Below are 20,984 nucleotides of genomic sequence, written 5' to 3'. Positions count from 1 at the left end.
TTGTAAATAACATTTACATTTACACTAGCTTAAAATATTTTAACATTTTTAGTTACAAAAAATGTACATAAATAATATTTCTTAATATTATAAAACGAAAATATTTAAAATATATACAAAAAGTAATCAATTTTTAGCCGCAAAATTGAAATTATAAGATGTGTAATTTACATAAATAAATTGATCTTATATGAAGGTTAATTTGAAGTTATTTTTCTCAGTGTGGTGGATCTCCACTTGGCACTCAAGGAGCTTTCAATCGGCCGACATCAGGGTTATATGTTTTATGCCGGTGTGGATTACACCAAAAAAACCTCACATGCCCCTTGTGTTTGTTTAGATTTTTCACATGTTTTTGTTTTGACTTCTTTTTTTTTTGGTTTTTCTGGGCCACGTTGTTGTTTTTTGTTTTCTTTTCCCTTTTCAGAATGATGTTTGTGGTCGAAGGTCAATTGCACAAGCCCTAAAAGTGTGTTTATTGGTCATAAATAAAAGATTAATTTAATTAATTTATCATTACCGCCGAAGGCAAGTAACAGAGCCATAATTCTTTCAATTTTTGACCTTATATTGATTAAATTTCGAAAGAAATGGTCAATTTTTCTTAAGTGATATCTTAAAGATTAACTATCAAAGATAAGCACTTAATTAAGTCTGGGTTCTTTTTTTTATTTTATTGATAATAAAAGCACTATTAAAACTATTTTTTAGACTAAACTGGACAATTTTAATGCCCTGAATAAAAAACTAAAAAATATTAGTAATTACTTATATGCATTTTTTGTTTACCAAAACTATACCTTTTTAAGTGGATGCAAACCTAACAGTGCCCCTCAAACTGTATCCAGAAATCAATAGCCTTGTTTACCCGCCAAATTTTTGGGAACCTTTATTTACCGAACATTTTCGAAAACCAATGCCCAATTTCCAAATCTGTTTTGTGTTTGCCCTTTTCATTTTCATTTCGTATTTGCTTTCTGGCCTAATCTTTACATTAAGTTGGTCTGGCTTTTATCTGTCGCCTTTGGATTTTGTAACCCGATGGTCAGAAAGTCATGTGTTGTTATTTTTGTTTGTCGGTGTTGCTATTGTTTTTCGGGTTTTATCAGCTATTATAAGCAGGTCGCTGATAAGGCGGCCGTCAGCTGTAATTTAATTTATTACACGCAGAAAACTAAATTAAATATATTTTAAAAAATGATGCCTAATCTGAAAATATGAAGTGTGTCCCTGAGATACTTTTTTAAAACATAGGTATGATCATAACTTTAGATACATTTTTTCTTTTTTGAAGAGAACTGTAAATAAAAATGTAAAATATTTATTACACCTTAAAAAGTGATTTTAATATATTTAAAAAAAAGAGGTTTCATGTGAAGGGATTGAATGTATGCATGAGATAATTTTTTAAAACTAATTATGATCATTACTTAAAATACATTTTATTTTCTTTTTTGAAAATAACTATAGCTATAACTATAATACGGGGGTTTTGATTAGAAAACATTGCATTATTTAAATATTGATCTAAAAATATTGATAATGTGGAAAACATATTTTAAGATTTAAAACAATTCTTTGCCACCTGGTATGCAAAATCTTAAATATTATTAAATGAGCATATAATTTTTTTTTCTGTGCATTGAGTACTTTCAAGAGTTTTCTAGAGTGTCAAAGGTTTCCACTTAAAAATTTGAATATGTTTATATTTTAGGAGAATGGAAAGCCATGGGAAAACCTACGACAACATTGAGAAAAAGGATGCGTTGCAAGCGGCACGTAGTCGCTGCCTTTATTCTAGTTTTTTTTGTGGTGGTGCAGGCAACTGGAAAACTCACACGCACACACACCAATGCACGACGCAATTAAATTTTATGTCATTTTATGTAAAGACGCAGCACGACTTCTCTGCCGGCGTCGACGTCGCTGCCTCTGTCGCCGGTGTGCCGACGTGCCAAAATACGCATACTGAGAAAAAAGACTAGTGAGCTCAAAACATAAACAACCCCTCTGGCTTAACCCTTCAAATACCCGTGAGAAAAACTAAACATTAATTTAAATGAATAACAAAAATATAAAATCATTTTTGATATATATTTTTTATAATTTAAAAGGGAACTTTAATAAATCATTTTGGTTATTGAAATAAAGTGGTAGATCAAATGAAAATTGCCTATAAAAATAATATAGGCCTTGGTATAAACATTTTTAACTATTTTTTTGTTTGAAAAAACAATGGACAATGGAAAATTTACAATTTTATTAGATGTTTAAAAAAAGGTGATTTCCCCCAAATGCAATTTTTAAGTTAGTCTTAATAGACTATGTTTTTCATAGTATTATAGTCTATATATGTATTACCTATTATATATTAATAAATATAGCCATCCTGTTCTAAAGTTTTTCATCTTAAGAAGTTTTTAAAATCCAATTTTAGTTTTTATAAATATATTATAATATTTCTGGCAATAATATAAGCAATAACTATATTCAATAGTTTCAATTAGAAAGGGTTAAAACATCATCCAACATCAACAGATAGTATTTTGGTTCACATGTTGCTGCCGTGCTGTTCTGTTTTTTTTTTTTCTTTTTATAACTTTTTTCCTGAGCCGGCGTTGGGGCGCAACAACACGTACGCCAAAAACTGAAAAGCAGGGAAAAAACAACAACACCAGACTCTCGCAGACCCGCACACACACGCACATCAATTTAAATGGCGTTGCGGAAATCTGAAATGGCATCAAAACTGTAGAACTGCGGACCTTGAGAAGCGCGACAAGAAATACTAGAAACGCAGAAACAGAATAAAAAATAAGAAAAAAAACAAAAAAAAACTCGAACAGCATGGAGCACAAGGCTTCCCTTTCGAGACGAGACGAGACGACGATCTAGTCCAAAATTCTCGGGTGCCTCGCCTCGCACACGTGTGTGCCTCAACAACGATCCACCCATTCCATGCCCATTCCGATTAGACCCCGGCACACGCCCAAAAAAAACATTTGAAACAGAAGCAAAAACTTGGGAGCGGACTTACAGTTTACAATACAGTGGACACTAGCTAAGGTGTTTAGTTCAAATCTATAAGATTCTCTGGTTTTTGTTGTAGAAACACTATACCTTCTATATGAGGTTTATCACTTGAGACTTCTTTAAAAATTAACAACATTTTTTAAATAAGTTATTGAAATCTGCACTTTGTTATGATCCATCATTTTATTTTTGAAGATTTTAAGTTTAAAGATTCCTAAACCATAGTTCTTAAGTACCATATGTACTACACTATTTAGAGATCTTAAGTTTGGGAATTTACAATGTTTATGATTAATACATTAATACATACATATTATAAGTTTGATAGTTGATCACAAAACAAAGTTCCTTTCTTAACATAAAGTATCCAAAATAACTAAGCTATAATAATCCTTAAGAACAAAGTGTTTCCCCATATATATCTTCTCAAAAATCATTTTTGAATAGATATTTTAAAATGCGAATAGCTACTGTGTTTCATACACCTTTTGCGCGTGCGCTTTTTAATTACGCATTTTAATTTTCGGCAATTGAAAACTGTAGAGCTACTTTTGAATATATTAGATGTCATGTGGATCGTGGGTGTAATGTTAACAGCTCCCTTTGACGTCACTAGACAGGTCGTGTGGCTCCAATTTTTGTTGTTTATTTTCTTCCCATTTTCCATCTATTTGGCTTTGCAGGTGCAGCACCCAACCGATTATAATTTATGTATTTGTAGCGGGCGCATGCTAAACTGCACACACTTCTGTATATACTATGTATATAGTTGAGACCCTGTTTTGGTGGTCATATGTTTGCAGTTGTTTTGTGTTGCCTTTGTTGTCCCTGGACGTGGCGTTACGTGACGGTCGGAAAGTCAGCAGACAGTCGATGCGCCGGTTGTTCTCGCCCAAGCACACGTCCACCCCAAAACAAGTGACGTTTGTGCGTATTTCAGAGATATTACGATCAGAAGTTCGGATTTTTTAAAGATATTAAGTTACTACTAATATCTTCTTAAATGGTTTTATAGTGGTTCGGATTATGGGATTTATGGAGTGCCTTATAAAAACTTAGCAAAATACATCCTATAATGAAGAGAACCATATGACAGGTATATTATTATCCTCAAACATTTTCCTTATTATATAACTTAAGTCTAAATAAAACTAAACTATAGGACCTTATATAACATATTTTAAAACTCCTGATATCCTAAAAATCTTACCTGTATCAGAATGTCGAGAACGCGCCAGAATTGGAGTTTTCTAGATACAAAAATTCCATCTGAAACCGGATCTCCATAGTTAAAGACTTCGTGATTTCACCTTCGCATAAACAGCTTTGGTGCAATGAAGAGAACCATATGAAAGATATGTTATCATCCTCAAACTTTTTCCTTATTATATAACTTAAGTCTAAATAAAACTAAACTATAGGACCTTATATAACATATTTTAAAAATCCTGATATCCTAAACATCTTACCTGTATCAGAATGTCGAGAACCCGCCAGAATTGGAGTTTTCTAGATACAAAAATTCCATCTGAAACCAGATCTCCATAGTTAGACTTCGTGATTTCACCTTCGCATAAACAGCTTTGGAAACTTCCCGGCCAGCTCACATGTTTTGGTTTTCTGTCTGTGCTTCCAAGTTTTTGCCTCCGCAGAGTGCAGTGCACTCCGTTGCCGCATTCAAAACGGTAAAGTGGGGGGCCTTCGATTTTTTATTTTCCACATAAAATGTTGCACTTCTTGGCGGGACCAGTGCTTGCCCAACTGTCGAGGAGGGGTTTATGAAAGCATTGATCTTGATGGGCAGTGAGTACGATTAAAACGAGCGAGATAATCGGGAATTAGTGGAGCTGATAATTCCCTTTAATTTTCACCGACCACTGATATGTATATCCATTCAAATCACTTCTCCTCATTAATTTTTTTTGGGTTCGTTTTTTTGTTTTTGTTTTCTATGCAATGTTTTTTGGGTCCAAGTCCACAGGCGCTCTATTTGATCAAGACTATTATACAATCTCTCACGTACACCTATGTAAAAAGTGCGTATGGGTGTCTACAGTGAAGGTTCCGATACTAGGTCTTCTAACTTTTATTAACAAAGGGATTTTATTTTGAAAAATATGTGGAACAATCTTTTTTTCTTAATAATAATCTAAATTTTTTTTTTAGAAATTTTGGGAAATTTTTTTCAAATGTGTTATGATTCTTTGTTTTATGTTCTGAAAAACCTAGTAATATAACTATAATATCAACCTCAAATGTGTGTGTAAACATGCGTTTTCTGTGGGGCAATGAAGTAGAACAGAAACGGAAAACATAAACTATTTGTGCGTGTGTATTGGTGTTTCCCCATTGGTGTGTGTGCGTAAGGGGGGTACTTTTTGGTGGGGTAGGGGAGCGAAGGGTGCATATTGTATTGGAACGACGGTTTGTCACACGCAGCGACCTAAATACGATTTTTTATGATATTTCGTTTTTGAATTTTCGTTTTTGTTTGTGTTTTCGTCTTCTTTCGTTTGTATTATCAATGGAACACTGTTGTGCATAGGTGTGTGTGTGTTAATCCATGTTTATTAATGCACTTTCCTTTGGGATACCATATGAAACTGAATAAAAATGCACCATTTAAGCGAGGTTTGACATTCACTGGGAGTTGTTTTGTTTGTTTTTGCTTCTGCTTATGCTCCTTCTTCCTCTTCATTTTTTTCATTTTCTTCTTTTTCTTCTTCAACCGGCTTACATGGTTTGATTGTATGTGTGTGTGTACACTTAAATACAGGCGTGGCCATATTAAGAGAAACAGGGAATTGAAACGCGAATTCTTGAGCAATTTTTTTTATAGGATCTTTACAAATTCAGAAAAATAATCTTAAAATTGTCCTATTTCCATCGTTTTATTTTTAATACATAGAGTTTGGACTTAAATTAAAATTTATAAAAAATTTGGATGTTGTAGAAAACTTTTACAATGATTGTTACCAAAATAGTATAATTTTTATTAATATGTTCGAAGAACCTTGAACCTACATAGATCATCTTCTTAAAATGTGTAAGTATATTTTTGAACAGTTTTGAAACATACTTTCTTGGACTTTTCAGAATTGTAACTCTTTACTATTATTTTGGCCGCAATTGTGTTGATTGTCTACTTCTGACAACAACTCCAAGCAGCAGCTGTTGTTGTCCCCGCGCCCTTCTTATGCTGCCCTCTCCTCCCCTCACACACACACACCCGCACTCCCGCTCGCACACACACACTGAAAGACCGCTCTGCTTTTACAGGCGTCGACGTCGACTTCATTTCTTTGCGCAGCGATGGTTTTCAAAACGAATTCGAACGCTTAGGCGAACGGTTGTGTTTCCTCCCAAACAAAAAAAAAACAATCTTCAAAAAACTCTCAAAACCCCAGAGAAATCGAAAAAAATAACTTACCCATACATAAATAAAAGTGTAATAAATTAAAGCGAACTAAAATAAAAGAAAAACATTTTTTTGTGGTGCATCTTCAAAAAAACCGGTTGTTAAATGCGCGTTGCAATAAAAACAACGAAAAGAGTTCAACAACAAAAACCTTAAGGAAAAGGCAACGTTGCACATTTTCTGGAGTGCAGTTCAAACTGTAAGAAAAAGAGGCGAAAATTGAGGAAAAACTAAAGAAAGTCGAGAGACTATTTGAACGAAAAACAAGATGGCATTCTCGATTGTGAGCCGTGGTATTTTGCGCACTTCGAGAGAAATTCTGGAACGCAACATGGCCGCAACTGTCGGCGTTCTGCAGCAGAGCGCCTCCCCGCCCCCGAACACGCCCATTTCGCACAGCGATTGCCATGTAAGTGCCACTGTTTTTTTTCAGTGTGTGCCTGATTTAAGTGAATCTAATTCAATTACCAAAAGAGGTCAAAAAGAATTTGGGGATTCAAAACAAATAGTTAAAAAATAGTTACTCAAAGGCGGGGTTTCCAAAAAAACAGTTTCTAAGAACAATTTTTAAAAGATTTTTCTAAATATTCGTTAAAAAAGAGTTCAAAACCAGGTCTATTGAAAAAATTCTAAAATTCTATAAGAAGCGAATTCAAAACAAAACAGAGAAATAGAATCGCAATTCCAAAAACAGAAGGGTGAGAAAAGTAGATGGAGTGGGAATAAAAAAGAGAAGCAGGGAAAACGGAGAATGAAAATTGGATGAGGGGTTTACGAAACGAGGCCAGTGCCACATAAACTGTAACAGTGGCTCACAAACTGTAAGAACTCTAAGTAAAAACATAATATTTTGATTAGATATATCTGAAGCTATATCTATTATATTAATACCATTGTTATACCAAATGAAGAATTACATATTTGTATTTCTAAAACTGTATAAAATTATTTTTATTTTGGTTTGATAGAAGCACAGTTTTATATAATAAAAATATGCCGACATTATAATTTTTGGCTAATGCCGGCATTGGATTTTCTATTTTTGAGTTCTAAATTCAGTAAACTAATGGCAAATGTCTTAAAGATCAATCATTAAAGGGCGCAGCAATTCAATCAATCAATAACAAATTTGGAAACAGGCGCCAAAAGACGCATTTCCCTCAACAAAATAAATAAAGCAAGAAAATGTAGTGCAAACAAAAGAAAATTACACAATAAAAAAAGGGGCTTAAAGAAATTGGCTTAAATGAAAGAAAAAATATTTGTATTATCTTACTTTTATTTGCTTCTTCTAATATTTGTAACCATTATTTTGTTGTTCATTATATTGTGTTAGCCATGACAATGCCGGCGAATATTTGTAAACTATGTATATTTGCATAAATGTTTCGGATTCGAAACGAAATTTATGTTATTATGTTGATGGTGTTGACTTTATATAAAGTGTAACCAGCTAAGACAACATAATATTGGTATTTTCCCCTGTGTATTCAGGTGAAAGCTAGTTTTCCCTTCCCACCAACAACAACCCCCTCGTTTTGAAAGTCGGTAAACTGCGCAAATTCTGTGGCAGGAAAATCTTGCGCAAAAGCATTGGGAATAATAACAAAGGAAGATACTTCCTCCCCGTTTTTCGCACTCTCCCCGCGCCGGAAAAAGAGGTTTGAGAGTCACAGGAAGTGATTTTAGTGATGGATTCAGATTGTTTTTTACTCGCGATTTTTCTTTTTTTGCTGCTTATTAACATTGACCTGTTGCTCGACTTTGATGTTTATTTGCCGACTCTCTGCATCTTCTACATAAATCTCTGCCATTGCTTTTTGTCTTATTTTCTTATGGTGGAAACGTGTTATTTTTTGTATTCGAGACGCGCAGACATTTAAATGAAAGGAGGCCCGTTTTTTTCGCATTCATTAATTCGTTTTTTTTTTGGAGAAACTTGTTTACGAAAAGACACACCATAAAAAAAAAAGAAACAATCCAAAGTTCGTTTAACCAAACGAAGCGACTGGAACCGAAAAAGGTTCCAAAACAGTCCAATAAGTGTGCGGGCTTTATGATAATGTTATATGGTATGATATCATCGTCGTCGGTGGCTGGTTTGCTGGCAACATCTGTAGTCGGATTCTTTCTTATCGAGAGAGCCACTGAAATTCAAAACGTTTACAAGAGTTTTCGGTTGCTTGTAATTAAAAACGAACAAACTCTTTATCTTTTTCTAATGACATTGACAGAAGCTGTCGGAACAGATGATGGAAAAATACATTTCTCCGAACTGGTTTTTGGCATCTATAATTACATTTTCTTTTGTTTTCAGTGTTGCAATGCTGGCTATTAGTTTTTCTTACACTTCTTAAGTTCTTTTTTGTTGTAAGAATTAAAATTTTTCTAGAATATCTAGTGGATAGTTTTAGATGTTAACTTAATGTTATATAACATATGTTTTGATTTTTGTATTTCACGGGTTCTTTTACCAACTGGTTTCAATTTTCTTCAAATTTTTTTGTTACGTGATCGCCACGTGTTTTATTTTTCATCTGCCTAGAGCCTCTCAAACTTTAAAATGAACTTCAAGAATCCAAAGACACATTTTTGACAGTCACTCCGGCATTCGTGGCAAACCAAAGTTGGAAATACTCGTACAAAACAGACAACAAACCGGGTTTAGAATTGTTTTGTGAGTAAACAGAACTGACCTTAACATTGGAAATATTTTTCCACCACCAAAACAAAAAAATAGAGGAAAACAGCAGTGCCCTGAATTGTAACCAAAAACATAATGATTGCTTATAAGCCGAAGGTTATATAACAACCATATCAACAATAGAAACAAAAGAGCATTCAGCATGGGCTTAAAAAAACAAAAATAAATAAAGCAATAGCATAGAGAGTGGGTAATATTATAGTGCTAGAGTACAGGCCTATGTATATGTATGTTGTATTAAAAGCATTAACAGATTATGTTATATATTTCAAAATAATTATAATCCATTTTGTTGACAATCTCTTACGTATTCGTACTTCAAAACTGTCTAGTCATTTATAAGGCAGAATCTTGATTAAAAAATGTAAATAAAAAGGCATAAATTAAATGTGCTACTTTAATCCAACTGTTCCTATTTAATTTACTTATTTATCTCTACTATCTTCTGATTTCAGCGCCTTTTCCTGGCAACTGGTGGCAACGTCTGTGGACATGGAGCACACTCACTGCTGTGGCATCAAATGCCAACTGCCGTGGTCCAGGCTGTCCGTCAATATTCCAAAAAATCCGCCGAAGCGGCCAAATTGCGACGGGAGGTGGAAAGTGATAGTGATTCCGACTCGGATGATGAGTTCGAGCGACGTCGCCAGAAAGTGGATTCCAAGCGGAGCGAACGGGTGAGTGAACTGCTTGAAAAACAGCATTAAAAATATAGCCATTTCGGAAATATAACCCATAAAAGAGACCCAAACAAACAAAAACACACGCCTCCTCCACGTGGCTGAGAAATTTCAATTGTGCTACTACTTGTGAGTACCAAGTTACAGCTTTTCCTTTGAAAATGTAGAGTAGATGTAAGCTCAGGGTGCAACGCATTCCGATTTTACATGTAAGCAAGCAGTTATTTTATATCCTTGTAAAGCTTTTTAGTGAAAGCTGTATGCCTGGAAGCAGTGTTTAAATTCGAGTCCTTATAGTGAGCTTTTTATTAACGTTATATACAAGCAGTACAGTCCTTGTGGAGCTTTAAAAAGTTCATAAAACAATTTATGTAAAGCAGTTTTAGGAAACAAGCTGTCCTGGAAAGCTTTCAGGATTAAAGTTTTAAGTCCTTTCAAGCAGTAAGCAACAAAGCTCAGCAGCGGAACAAGAAAGCAGTTTCAAGTTTAAGTTTCTAGAGCTTCCTTGGAGTCCTGTGCTTTTATGTTTGAAAAATAACATAAATATTATAATTTATTATTATATTTATATATTTTTTAAATTTTTAGGGCGACTCAGCCTTCTGGCGCCGCAAAATGCGTACCCTCCATCGCATTTTGGACGTGAACCACGACGGTGTTGTGTCTTACGACGACTTCCGTTTGCTGGCCAAACGCTTCAACGATCTGGGCCATTTGACCCCGGAGGTCGCCGCCGAGTTCAACGATGTGATTAAGCATACGTGGGAAGAGCAGTTCGGGGAGATAACCCCTTACAATCTGGTGACTGCCGAGCAGTTTCTCACCGATCTGCACCATCGTCTCAACGACAAGAAGATGGCCAAACGCATTGGTCGTTTCCTGCCCTACTTGTTTAAGGTGGGTCTACTTATATATTTTAAGAGATAAATTAAATATTTAAACAAATTATTGCTGCTAACACGTAAACTGAAGAATTCAAGCAACGAGTTTTATGGCATTATTGTTATTGCATCTAAACGCGAATTCTTCAGGATATATGCAAATTAAATGCATATACTGTGTTTTATTTGATTCATAGCTAATTTTATGTTTTTTTCTACTACCTTTCAGGCTGTGGACTTTGATCACACTGGCCATTTGGATCTCGAACAATACAAGCTCTTCTTCCGCTGTCTGGGACTGACCGAAGACGACGCTGCCGTTTCATTCGCTGTGATAGACAAGAACGGCGATGGCCAATTGTCGCTCAAGGAGTTCGTGCATTTGGGCCGTCAGTTCTTTTTAACCGAGGACGACTCGAAGATATCGAAAATGTTCTGGGGACCGCTGGTGGCCGATCATTGACGGGGTGCAGTCACTGCTGTAGATCACAATTCAACCAAAACAATCACAACAATAATAACCCCACATAAATATCCGATCAACAACACCAAACAAGATTATCAAAAACAACAACAACAGAACGTCCGAAGCCGAAACAACGGCAACAATAACACCAATGAGCCAATGCTAAATACATTTAAAACGACAACGATGATGGCCAATAATAATAATAATAATATAAAGATATTGGCCACATCGTTGCCAACTCGCGTGCAGGCGGCAGGCGGCAGTTGGCTTAATCTACAGCATGTGGCGCCGCATAAATCGGGACCGATGATAACTACCATTAGCAACACCACCACCACAACGATCGTTATAAGGAACATGAGCATTTACGACTATTTACGGCATAACTTGAGCAGGTCAAAGCGCCAGCGCTCGACCTTTGAACCCCATCCATCGCCCAGCACATGTCCCGCCTCCAAGTTGCGCAAGCACAATTTTAGTAACTATCAAAAGGAACGGGAACGGGAGCAACGGCATAAAGATAAAAATCAACGAACCAAGGGCAAACCATCGATGGATGACTACGATATAAGATTCTTTTTCTACCTTAACTCGCTAATTTTATTCACCATGTCGTGCAGCCGTCAATCGGCCGCCGAGGGTGATGACCTCAAGCATTTCATTTGCGACCGGATCCGGAAGTTCGATCGCCTGCGGCGAAAGGCACGCAAGCGCCGGAAGCGAAGGCCCAAACAACTGGCCGAGGATCGAATGCACCTATAAACTCTGAATAGTGGAGCTACATATTAATCACACGGTCACCCTATCTACCATATAATCGATTATTTTTTTGCCTAGTTAAGAGTTACGTTTAACTGATATATTAAACCATACAGCAAGCATGATATAACGGAATAAAACTGATTTTTAAATGTACGATTAATAATACGAAAATATGGTTTTATTTATTGGGTCTTATAACTTTCTGAAGGCCTTACATAAGAAATATAGCTCAGTGCTGATATATGTTAAATATTAGAATCTATTTTATTAATTTGACATTTCCTAATGCAAAATTATGTGATTAAGTTGGTCTTTGAAAATTAATGAGTACTGTACCTTAAACATAGAATGATGCATTCTGCGTTTTCATTTCATCAGATCGAGGGAAGCCCTTCTCCACATTTTGCGCAAATTGCATGCAAATGCAAAAAGGCAAGCAGACGGTACTTCCTTCCACTCATTTTTTATTTTATTTCATATATTTTTTAATTTTTCCCTCACTTGGCATCTGCGGCCACATATCATTATGTAAGCGCCAGCGAAAAGGATTTGCGATATCAACTGAAAAGTGTTTAGCTGGATGTTGCGAGGCTACAAAAAATGGTGACTAAAATAGGAGATGGTTTTAGGCCAAGTTTTCAATACTCTAAAATATCTAATATAACATATTTTTGACAACAAAACAATAAAAATATATTCAAATATATGAAAATTAAAAAATATATCAGAGATACTTCATTAAAAAATTAAGGAAATAATATAAAGGGTATCTTAACCAAATATATTTCCCTTTTTCAAACAAAGCCTGAAGATCGGTTTGATTGAGGTACCAAAGCTGTTCTCCCAGGGTTGCCAAGTTGCACAAGGAATCCCTAGACCCCATAGATAGGGCATGGAAAAGAATTACGTTGTGGAAAAGGGCAAGAAAAACTTGTCGCGCGTAAATCTCTGCGATGGCAACCTCCCACGGCCGTCTAGGCTGGCTGACCAGAGCTCATTATGCGCATTTGTTGCTGGGCGGGAAAACGGGAAAAAATTAGGGGGTTTTCAGTTGCCCCTTTGAAAGATGATGGTACGCCCATTTCTTCCCTCTACTTCTAGTCCTTCTCACTAATTTTTTTCCACCAGCCCCGCAGCCTCATTTTCGCCGCTCCCCGGCTCGTTTTTTATTCATTTGTAGCTAATAATTTTAATGCTATTCAAAATTATGTTGGAAAAAAAAATATAAGAATATAAAAAGAGAGTGAGGGGCTGAGTGGGTGATGGAAGCCATGTGAAAGCATTTTTTGGAACACCCCACACACACGAGCTCGGCTCTTATAAATTGCATTTGTATCTAAAAGGACATTAATTTTGGTTGCACGAAGGAAAAACGTGGTCATTTTCTTTGTCTATAATTTACTTTTTGATTTTTTGTATATTTAAATATTATTTTGGAACCAAAATATCGCTGTAAAAGTGACTAAAGGTATTCTAGAATTATTATATCTTAATAATATTATATAATTACAGAAGCTAAACGATTTAACATTTTTTCTGTGTGCCTATTGGAATTTTTTTGAGGACCTTAGCGATTTAAAAACTATAAAGATATATTTCTAATGTCACTTAAGTATTTTTTCCAGTGCTTTTGTGGGTGTGTTAGCAAGCAGTGCAGTCGCCTTTCTGTCCCTTCTGCGCATTTCTTACTCGCTTCAATATTTTATAATTTAATTTTTTTCCTTACCCCTATTTTTTTTTTTTTTTGGTTGTGCCACGCACATGACGTCCATCGCTAATCCTTTTGCCTCACATATACTCTGAAAAAAATCACACACACTTGCACTGCTACATCTTTCATTATGTAAATGCACGCTTTACACATTTTTTTCAGATGCACTGTCCACTCTGAAAACCCCCCTTTTTTACCATATTTTTTATTTCCCAACTTGGGATTTTCTAGTGGGTGTAGGTGTTGGTGTGTTCATATGAATAAAATATATATATCACACACGGTCACACACATGTAACTGGCTAAGTACATATGTAACTCGCCTTCGCCGTCTCTTCTACTAATTTTCATCTTTTACTCTCCTTCGCTTGATTTTTTTATGGTCCACCCTCTTCCGTCCTCTATTTGCCATTTCAACGTGTTTTATCGCGTTTTAAGAGCAGTTTTTAAAAATTAAAAGCACGTCCTAAGTCCACATTTGGTCAACAGCTGCTGCCCAAGATGGAAAAGCCACCCACGTTTTTCCTCCCTCCATCTCTTTTTATGTTACTGGATTTTCATTTAAATAACAGTCGACTAAAGCTTGATCGTATCTATTTGTGTACGTACTGAAATTATTTAGATCGAAGGAGAACTTGGGAGTTTAAACAGATCCTTTAAAATCAATACTCATAGTTAACTTACTTAAGAAAAGATATATAATATTTTAAACAATTATAAATATATTTCCTATATGTTATCAAAAGGTTTCATGGTATGCTTTTTAATTCAGGTAACGTATTCCCCAAGATAAATAGGCATTGCAGGTATTGCTGTTTTAAGTGCTTGCCGCAAAATACCTTTGCGGCTGGCATAAATTTAGCAGCTAATCATAGAAAAAAGAGACTCAACTGGCGGGGGGCTTGGAGGACATATACTTATCCGGCGAAGGCCATAAAAGTGCGCTAATGTTAACCCGTTGCGTTGGCTCCTGTTTGAATTACAACACCCCCAACACACGCGAGGGGTTAAGGCGGCGTTATGCTGTTGGCATGATAATTTAATTACAGCTCTGGGATTGGGTTTTGCGGCAAAGGCGGCATCAATCTGGAGCTTAGACAAGACAATCTTCCACATGTGTATATGGCATCTTCGTCTTAACACCTTTTGGCCAACCTTTGGAGTCAGATAAAAAAGCAGGAACGACAAGGTGTACAACCGAAACCAAGGAAATCACTCCCGTAGTGGGCGTCAAGGGACTAACACTGGATGACTACGGAATGCTCTAATTCAAAATATATATCAAGAAATTTCACTTAAATATTATTTCGAAATAAGTTAGCTATCTAAGAAGTTTGAGAATCGCATAGAAGGGCGCGGTTATGCATAAGGTACAATCGAAATTTGAGAATCGCATAGAGAGGCTCTAATATAACGAAGAACTTTTTAAAATGGGGTTCCGAAAGATTTTCCTTAAGATTTTTAAACATTCTTAAATAAATTTACAAATCTGAAATACATAGATACCCTTACGGCCCCTAGCTAATATAGCCCTATCTTCTGTGGGCGTCTTCCTGCGTTGTCAGGGTATAATTATATATTAAATTAAGCCATTTGCATGCGCGTATTTTTGGGCGCCTCCCCCCTTTTTGGCCACCCCTTTTGTGGCCGGGCTGTGTTGTAGATTATTAAAAATTATGTCTCACAGTAGGACATGCAATGCTGGCAACCCTTCCCCCACATAGCCACATAGGCCACATTAACGTGCCTGAGATAAGAAGCAGGCAGCAGTTGCAAAAATTGTTTCGGTTTTTTTTTTGTAATTTTTTTTTGGTGGGGGTTTCAAGCCCCCTGACATTTATTACTGTTGCTGTTGTTGTTGGGCCAACGCAAATCCACGCAAAAATTATATTTTGACGTTTGTCAGCGGTTGGCGGCGGGGAAACGGAGGTGGGAAATACGAGCCAGAGAAGCCTACATGGCAAAAAGATAAAGAAGCAGAACAAGAAAATGCAAAAGGAGGGGGGGGGGGGTGTTGGGTATGTCGCAGGGCCAGTGGAGGGTTAACCCTAGCCCTAAAACGAACCAAATGCACTTTGGGGGTCTGGGGGTCGAAAGCTTTGCCAATGCCCTACAGTCGGGAATTTGGGAGCTTCTTAGTTTTACAGGGTATATTAACCAAAAGATATTTTAATGGGTTTTACGTTTTAATGGGTTTTAGATTTTTAAATCACAAAGTTTGATGGTGCATAGCCTTCGTAGCTCATCACTCATACGTACTGTTGTCTTTAATCAAAAAAATTTTAATCTAGGTGGCGCAGATTTCAACCGTACATTTAATGATTTGTTCTCCTTTTTTTGGGAATTTAAAAAAATTTGAATAAGTTTTTACCGGCATACGTGTCGTATGAGTAATTTTTAAGTGATCTTTAAGACTGTTGATCAAAAAATAAAATTTGTTTAGTCCTTGAATGCTCACCACAATCGACTATACTTAAGGTCAATACTAAAATTTAATTTTTTGGACCACCCCAATGCTTAAAATGTTTATAAGATTTATTTACTGGTTCTTAAACCGAATTTTGTTTGTAAAAATAAGCATAAATTTTAATTACTAGTTACAGAAAGTGTGTTATTAATAGAAGGATTCAACAGCTTCTCCATTTTCGTGCAGCGGAGTTTTTTTTGCCAGAAAACTCATACATGACGGTAGCAACTCTGGCTGCATTCGTACCTTGGGGAGGCCGCCTCGTCCGAGATTTGTTTAACTAAATTTATATTCTAAATGTCGTCTGTCCTGCGGTTCTGCTGTGCTTTTTTGTACCTCTTTGTTGTGTCTCTCTCTGTGACATAAGCCGCGCTGCTTAGTTTTAAAAACTTATTTTAATGTTGGAATTTTATTTTTTTTTGCGCTTAGTCGCCATTGTTGTTGTTCCAGTTTGCACTGGCGGCCTTCTGCGATTTGGGCCTGGCCAGATGTCCCAACTCCACTCTTAATACATTTAAATTGCTTGCAGTATGGGTTGGTGTCTAAATCCTTGGTTAATGTAACGGCGTTGGATGTTGTGTAACAGAAATTAATAATAAAATTAGATTTTAAGATTCAAGAATACAAATTAATAATACTTTCAAAAATATTTTAACAACATCAATTTTTTTGAACCATTTTGTGCATATATTTAAAACGACGTCATATTATAGATTACGTATAATATGTACATATGTGATCGATTTTAGAGGATTATGTCGTTTGCGGGATCTAAAATCGAACACAATTCGAACTTGTTTAATGGGGATTTTGCAAGTGAACGAAGAAACAGGAGGCTCAGATAGGATAGCGATTATAGCTCAGATCACCAGTGGCGTATCGTAGATATATAAACTAGATTCGTTTCTTGAGAAGGCGAATGGCTCGTTCCCAGAGTTTCAGATCTCTCACCCTCCGTTGAAGATCCTGGAGAATCACAGACATACTCTGGGCCTGACTGTGAGGTGGCATGGGCAGCATGGCATCATCGGGAGCTATTTGGCGGCCCCGATAGGATTCGACGACAGCCCGACGAACTCGTAGATTTGCCGACGACATCTGCGGCACAGGGATAATGGGTTCGACCAGGGGCACTGTTATCCTGGCCACATATTGCTGGGTATAGTTTATCTTGAACTGGTTCTGGTTTTGGTTCATCTTCATCGCCATGATATAAAAAGGAACACTCCGGGATTTCCTTGGACGGAGTTGGTTGCAAATTTAATAGAAGAAAATATATCTATAAAGAATTTTATTCTTTAAAATTTTTTTTTTTGTTGCTTTCTGTTTGCCGAGCCAGATGTAACTAAATTCTATTCGAATGTCCGGCACTTAGGTCTCTGACAGTAAACTAACGTTTATCGCTATGGTATCTACGTTTGTAACGAATATTGAAATCTATGATATAGGTGAAAACCTTGAGAATCGCGTAGAAAGGCTCATTTTAAAAGTGCTTGTGAATCGCAAAGAAGCGATCATACCTCATATATGTTATATGAAATATTTATTATATTTAAGTCTAATGGCATTTGAGATATTTGAGAATCGCATAGAAAGGTCTTGTTAGCAAAAAGTTTTTATGGACCAAAAAAAATATTTCTTACATATGTGCAAAATTTAATTAAACCGGTTTTTGACAATATTTTATTACCAAAATACTATGCCGGATTATTGTTTGGTTCCCACCATTTTCGTCTCCTCTTTTGTTGACTTATGCATGGAAAATGTGGGTTCTCTTTTTTATTTTGATTTCATTTCGCTATAGTTTGTTAGATTTTTATAGTTCTGACCTAAACAAATAGGCCAAAATCGCGAGCTCAGTTCACACAAAGGGACGATAGGTTGAATGGGGGCTTGGTTGAGTGGGTTAGCATGGCATTTGGGTTCATAAATTTACAGTACAGGACACCGTCTGTCCGCTGTTTGCTGTGGATGCGGTTGTAAAATCGCCGCTGTTGCTTTCCTAATTGTTGGTGGATTTTAAGGTCACTTTGCACTAAACGAATAGGGCTTTCAAAATTCTGGAGAATTTTCGTTGACAAATTTGGTTGATTTTCAAAAATTAATAATAATTTTAAAGTATAAATCAATTTCTGAAATCTAACTTTACATTATGTTTAAAAAAATATTATTATTATTTTATATACATTTTTAAAAGTACTAAACATTTATATTAACTTAGATTTTCTCCACATATTTATATTTTTTTTAATTTTCTTATTTTTTACAACATATGTAAAGCTTGATCGTGCAGTTAGGGCCAAAAGTCTGGTAGCATTAGCTAAGCTTGACTTTCTTTTACTTCCGTTCTGTTGGCGGTGCGTGTGTTTTTGATTTTTGCAGGTGGCACACGGCGCAAAACGGAAGCGAAACGGCAACGACACCTTTGAGTGAAATAAATGATAATGGCCTCAATGATTATGCATCGGCACGTTTCTCATCGCGACAACACACACAGATACACCACTCACACACACACAAAAGCTGGGGGAAAGGATTCAGGATTTCAGGATTCAGGCGGTCGCTGGTTTACCGTTTACCCGTTAGCTGTTTTTAGCTTTGTGGCTTTTCTTGTTGCTGTTGCTATATTGGGACACAGAGAAAAAAATGTGTTGGTTTAATTTGTGTACAAAAAAATATTACAAAAAATATAAATAGATTGAATTTTAAAATATCCATTTAGGCAAATTAAAGGTTTTACGATGTATTTTGTTTTATATTCTTAAAATACAATATATAAATAAAAAATATTTCAAAAGTTTCCTATGGCATAACTTTTGTTATAAAAAAATGTTAGAAAAAATGTACAGAGATATAGGGGGTGCCAAAAAAACTCAAGGAATTTGGAAATTGCTATACATGTGTAAATTGTTAAAAGAGTAAATATTTAAGAAAAGCACCTTATAAATCCATTGTACTTCCGAATTGTGTTGCATACATTTTGGCACATTTCTAAAAGAGATTTCAAAAATGTGATGTTCTTGTTTTATTCTAAAAAACTATAGGAAAACATGTAAATTTTTCTCAGTGCTTCTGTTCTTTCACCGTCGTTCGAGCGATTTGCCAAACAAATTACAAATTGGGTTTAACTACTATTTTTTCGCTTGTTTTTGTTTGTGTATGTGCGAGTGTGTTGCTGTTGTTGTTGTTTTTTCCTGCTGCCATCGCAATTTTCCTGGTCCAGTTTTGTTGTTGTTGTTTTTGCTGCTACCTTTCTGCGGTTTCCCCCTTTATTTTTTATTGTTGTTTGATTTTCGCGGTCGCGCGTTTGGCTTTTCATTTCATTTAACACGCCCGCCAATGTTTTTGCGGCGTTGGCTGTGTCAACAAATCGCAACCGCCCCCTTTTCGGGCCCCGCCCCCTCACCCACCCGCCTCACCTTTAACCCATGTTAGAAATGCATTAGAGTCTGTTTGGCAGGTGGGTTGATATTTTTGGGGTCTCGTTTTGGGGCCATAAAATATCAGCGTTCCATTCCCCAAAAAAAAGGTTCTCTTAAAAAAAAGGTGGGAAAAATAAGCACTTGTTTGTTGATATTATTCGAGACTTTGGCTGGTTAAAATAAATGGCAGGAAGTCAACGTTGAAATGAGGTAAAGAAATTTTTGACAAAGCTAAAAGTAAAATGTTTATATTTCTTAAATATAATGATATAAATCAGTGAAATTAGAAAACAAACGTCTGTCGACTTATAGCGATTTTAAAATACATATGTTTTTGTTTTCATTTCTACCTTTTTCAGGGAGAATCACCCACCCGCATTATTAATCTCAAATTTCAGTCAAAGGATTTAAAAAAGAAAACGCACACAAACAAACAAATATGAATATATAAATACTATAGTAATTTGCGCATTTAATTAAAATTATGATAAAGGCATGCGAAATATTTCACAAGCTGGCAGACTTGTGTGTGACCAAGTGCTATATAGCATACGTACTTGCATATCAGGGGGTACATATAGGGCAAAAGAGAAAAATACAAAAAAAACGAGGGAAATAAATGAGTTGGGTAATGGAGAGCAAGTAGGAGCCGGGGTAAGAAATTAAAATAAAAATTGCTCATAGCAAAAATCTTGCGCTGTAATTACATCATTTATGCAGGACGAATATGTCGTTTTGTTCCTCGCCTGCAGGATGAAAATAAAAAAATAAAAAACCCAGAGATGTGTGTCCTGCGCGCCTGCATGTGTGTTGGTGGCTGCCGGCAAATGCCTTTCAAATAAATACGAAACGGTCAGCGGAATAATAATCAGCAGGCGAGTCTCAGTGTCTCAGATATATACATATGCGATATATAATATATATATATATGTATATATATATATGACAAGGCGACACGTACTGTCAACCAAAGGGGATAGTGCAAAATGGCTGAAAAGAATTCCAGAAGAATATAACGAAGATATCAGCGTTACGTTGGCGAAAAACAGGAAACGGATGTGTGCTTATATAGAGAGAATATAATGGGTAAAGCAGAAGGAATGGAGCTTACAATAATTTTGGATGGATTTATATAGCCTTCATGCCTCAGATCCTTAAGTAAATTTTAAATATTTATTTCTAGGTTTTACTAAGAAATAAAATTTTTTTGCATGTTATAGGTCTATCATAAAGTTATTAAAAAATAGTTTAGTGGTATCATGAAAATATTTAATAAATTTAGGGACATTATAAATATATTAAATTATTTTGGGGTATTAATGTCATTATTAAGGATACAATTTCTAGCAGTTCCTAGCGTATAAGTATCTTAAATATTTTGACAAATCGATAATATATTTTAGGAAATGTTAAGTTTTCCAAGGACTGTTTTTACCC

General features: G+C 35.7%; 2 protein-coding genes across 2 annotated transcripts; one reads left to right on the top strand and one right to left on the bottom strand.

Moving 5' to 3' along the window:
* The first annotated feature begins 6,352 nt into the window (after positions 1-6,352).
* Positions 6,353-12,103, top strand: LOC119557829. Its single transcript, XM_037870788.1, is given in 4 exon segments — positions 6,353-6,860; positions 9,611-9,832; positions 10,424-10,732; positions 10,946-12,103. Coding segments are annotated over 4 exon segments (1,674 nt in total). The 5' UTR covers positions 6,353-6,719; the 3' UTR covers positions 11,948-12,103.
* A 4,708-nt stretch (positions 12,104-16,811) lies between these two features.
* On the bottom strand, positions 16,812-17,480 carry LOC119557327. The gene has a single exon (XM_037870049.1). The coding sequence runs from the start codon at positions 17,332-17,334 to the stop codon at positions 17,020-17,022; it is 315 nt and encodes a 104-aa protein (XP_037725977.1). The 5' UTR covers positions 17,335-17,480; the 3' UTR covers positions 16,812-17,019.
* Positions 17,481-20,984: the final 3,504 nt, after the last annotated feature.

Source organism: Drosophila subpulchrella, chromosome X, assembly GCF_014743375.2.
Source record: "Drosophila subpulchrella strain 33 F10 #4 breed RU33 chromosome X, RU_Dsub_v1.1 Primary Assembly, whole genome shotgun sequence".
In the NCBI taxonomy this organism is placed as follows: domain Eukaryota; kingdom Metazoa; phylum Arthropoda; class Insecta; order Diptera; family Drosophilidae; genus Drosophila; species Drosophila subpulchrella.
Note: the sequence above shows the minus strand (reverse complement) of the source record. Positions and strands in the feature narration are given on the sequence as shown.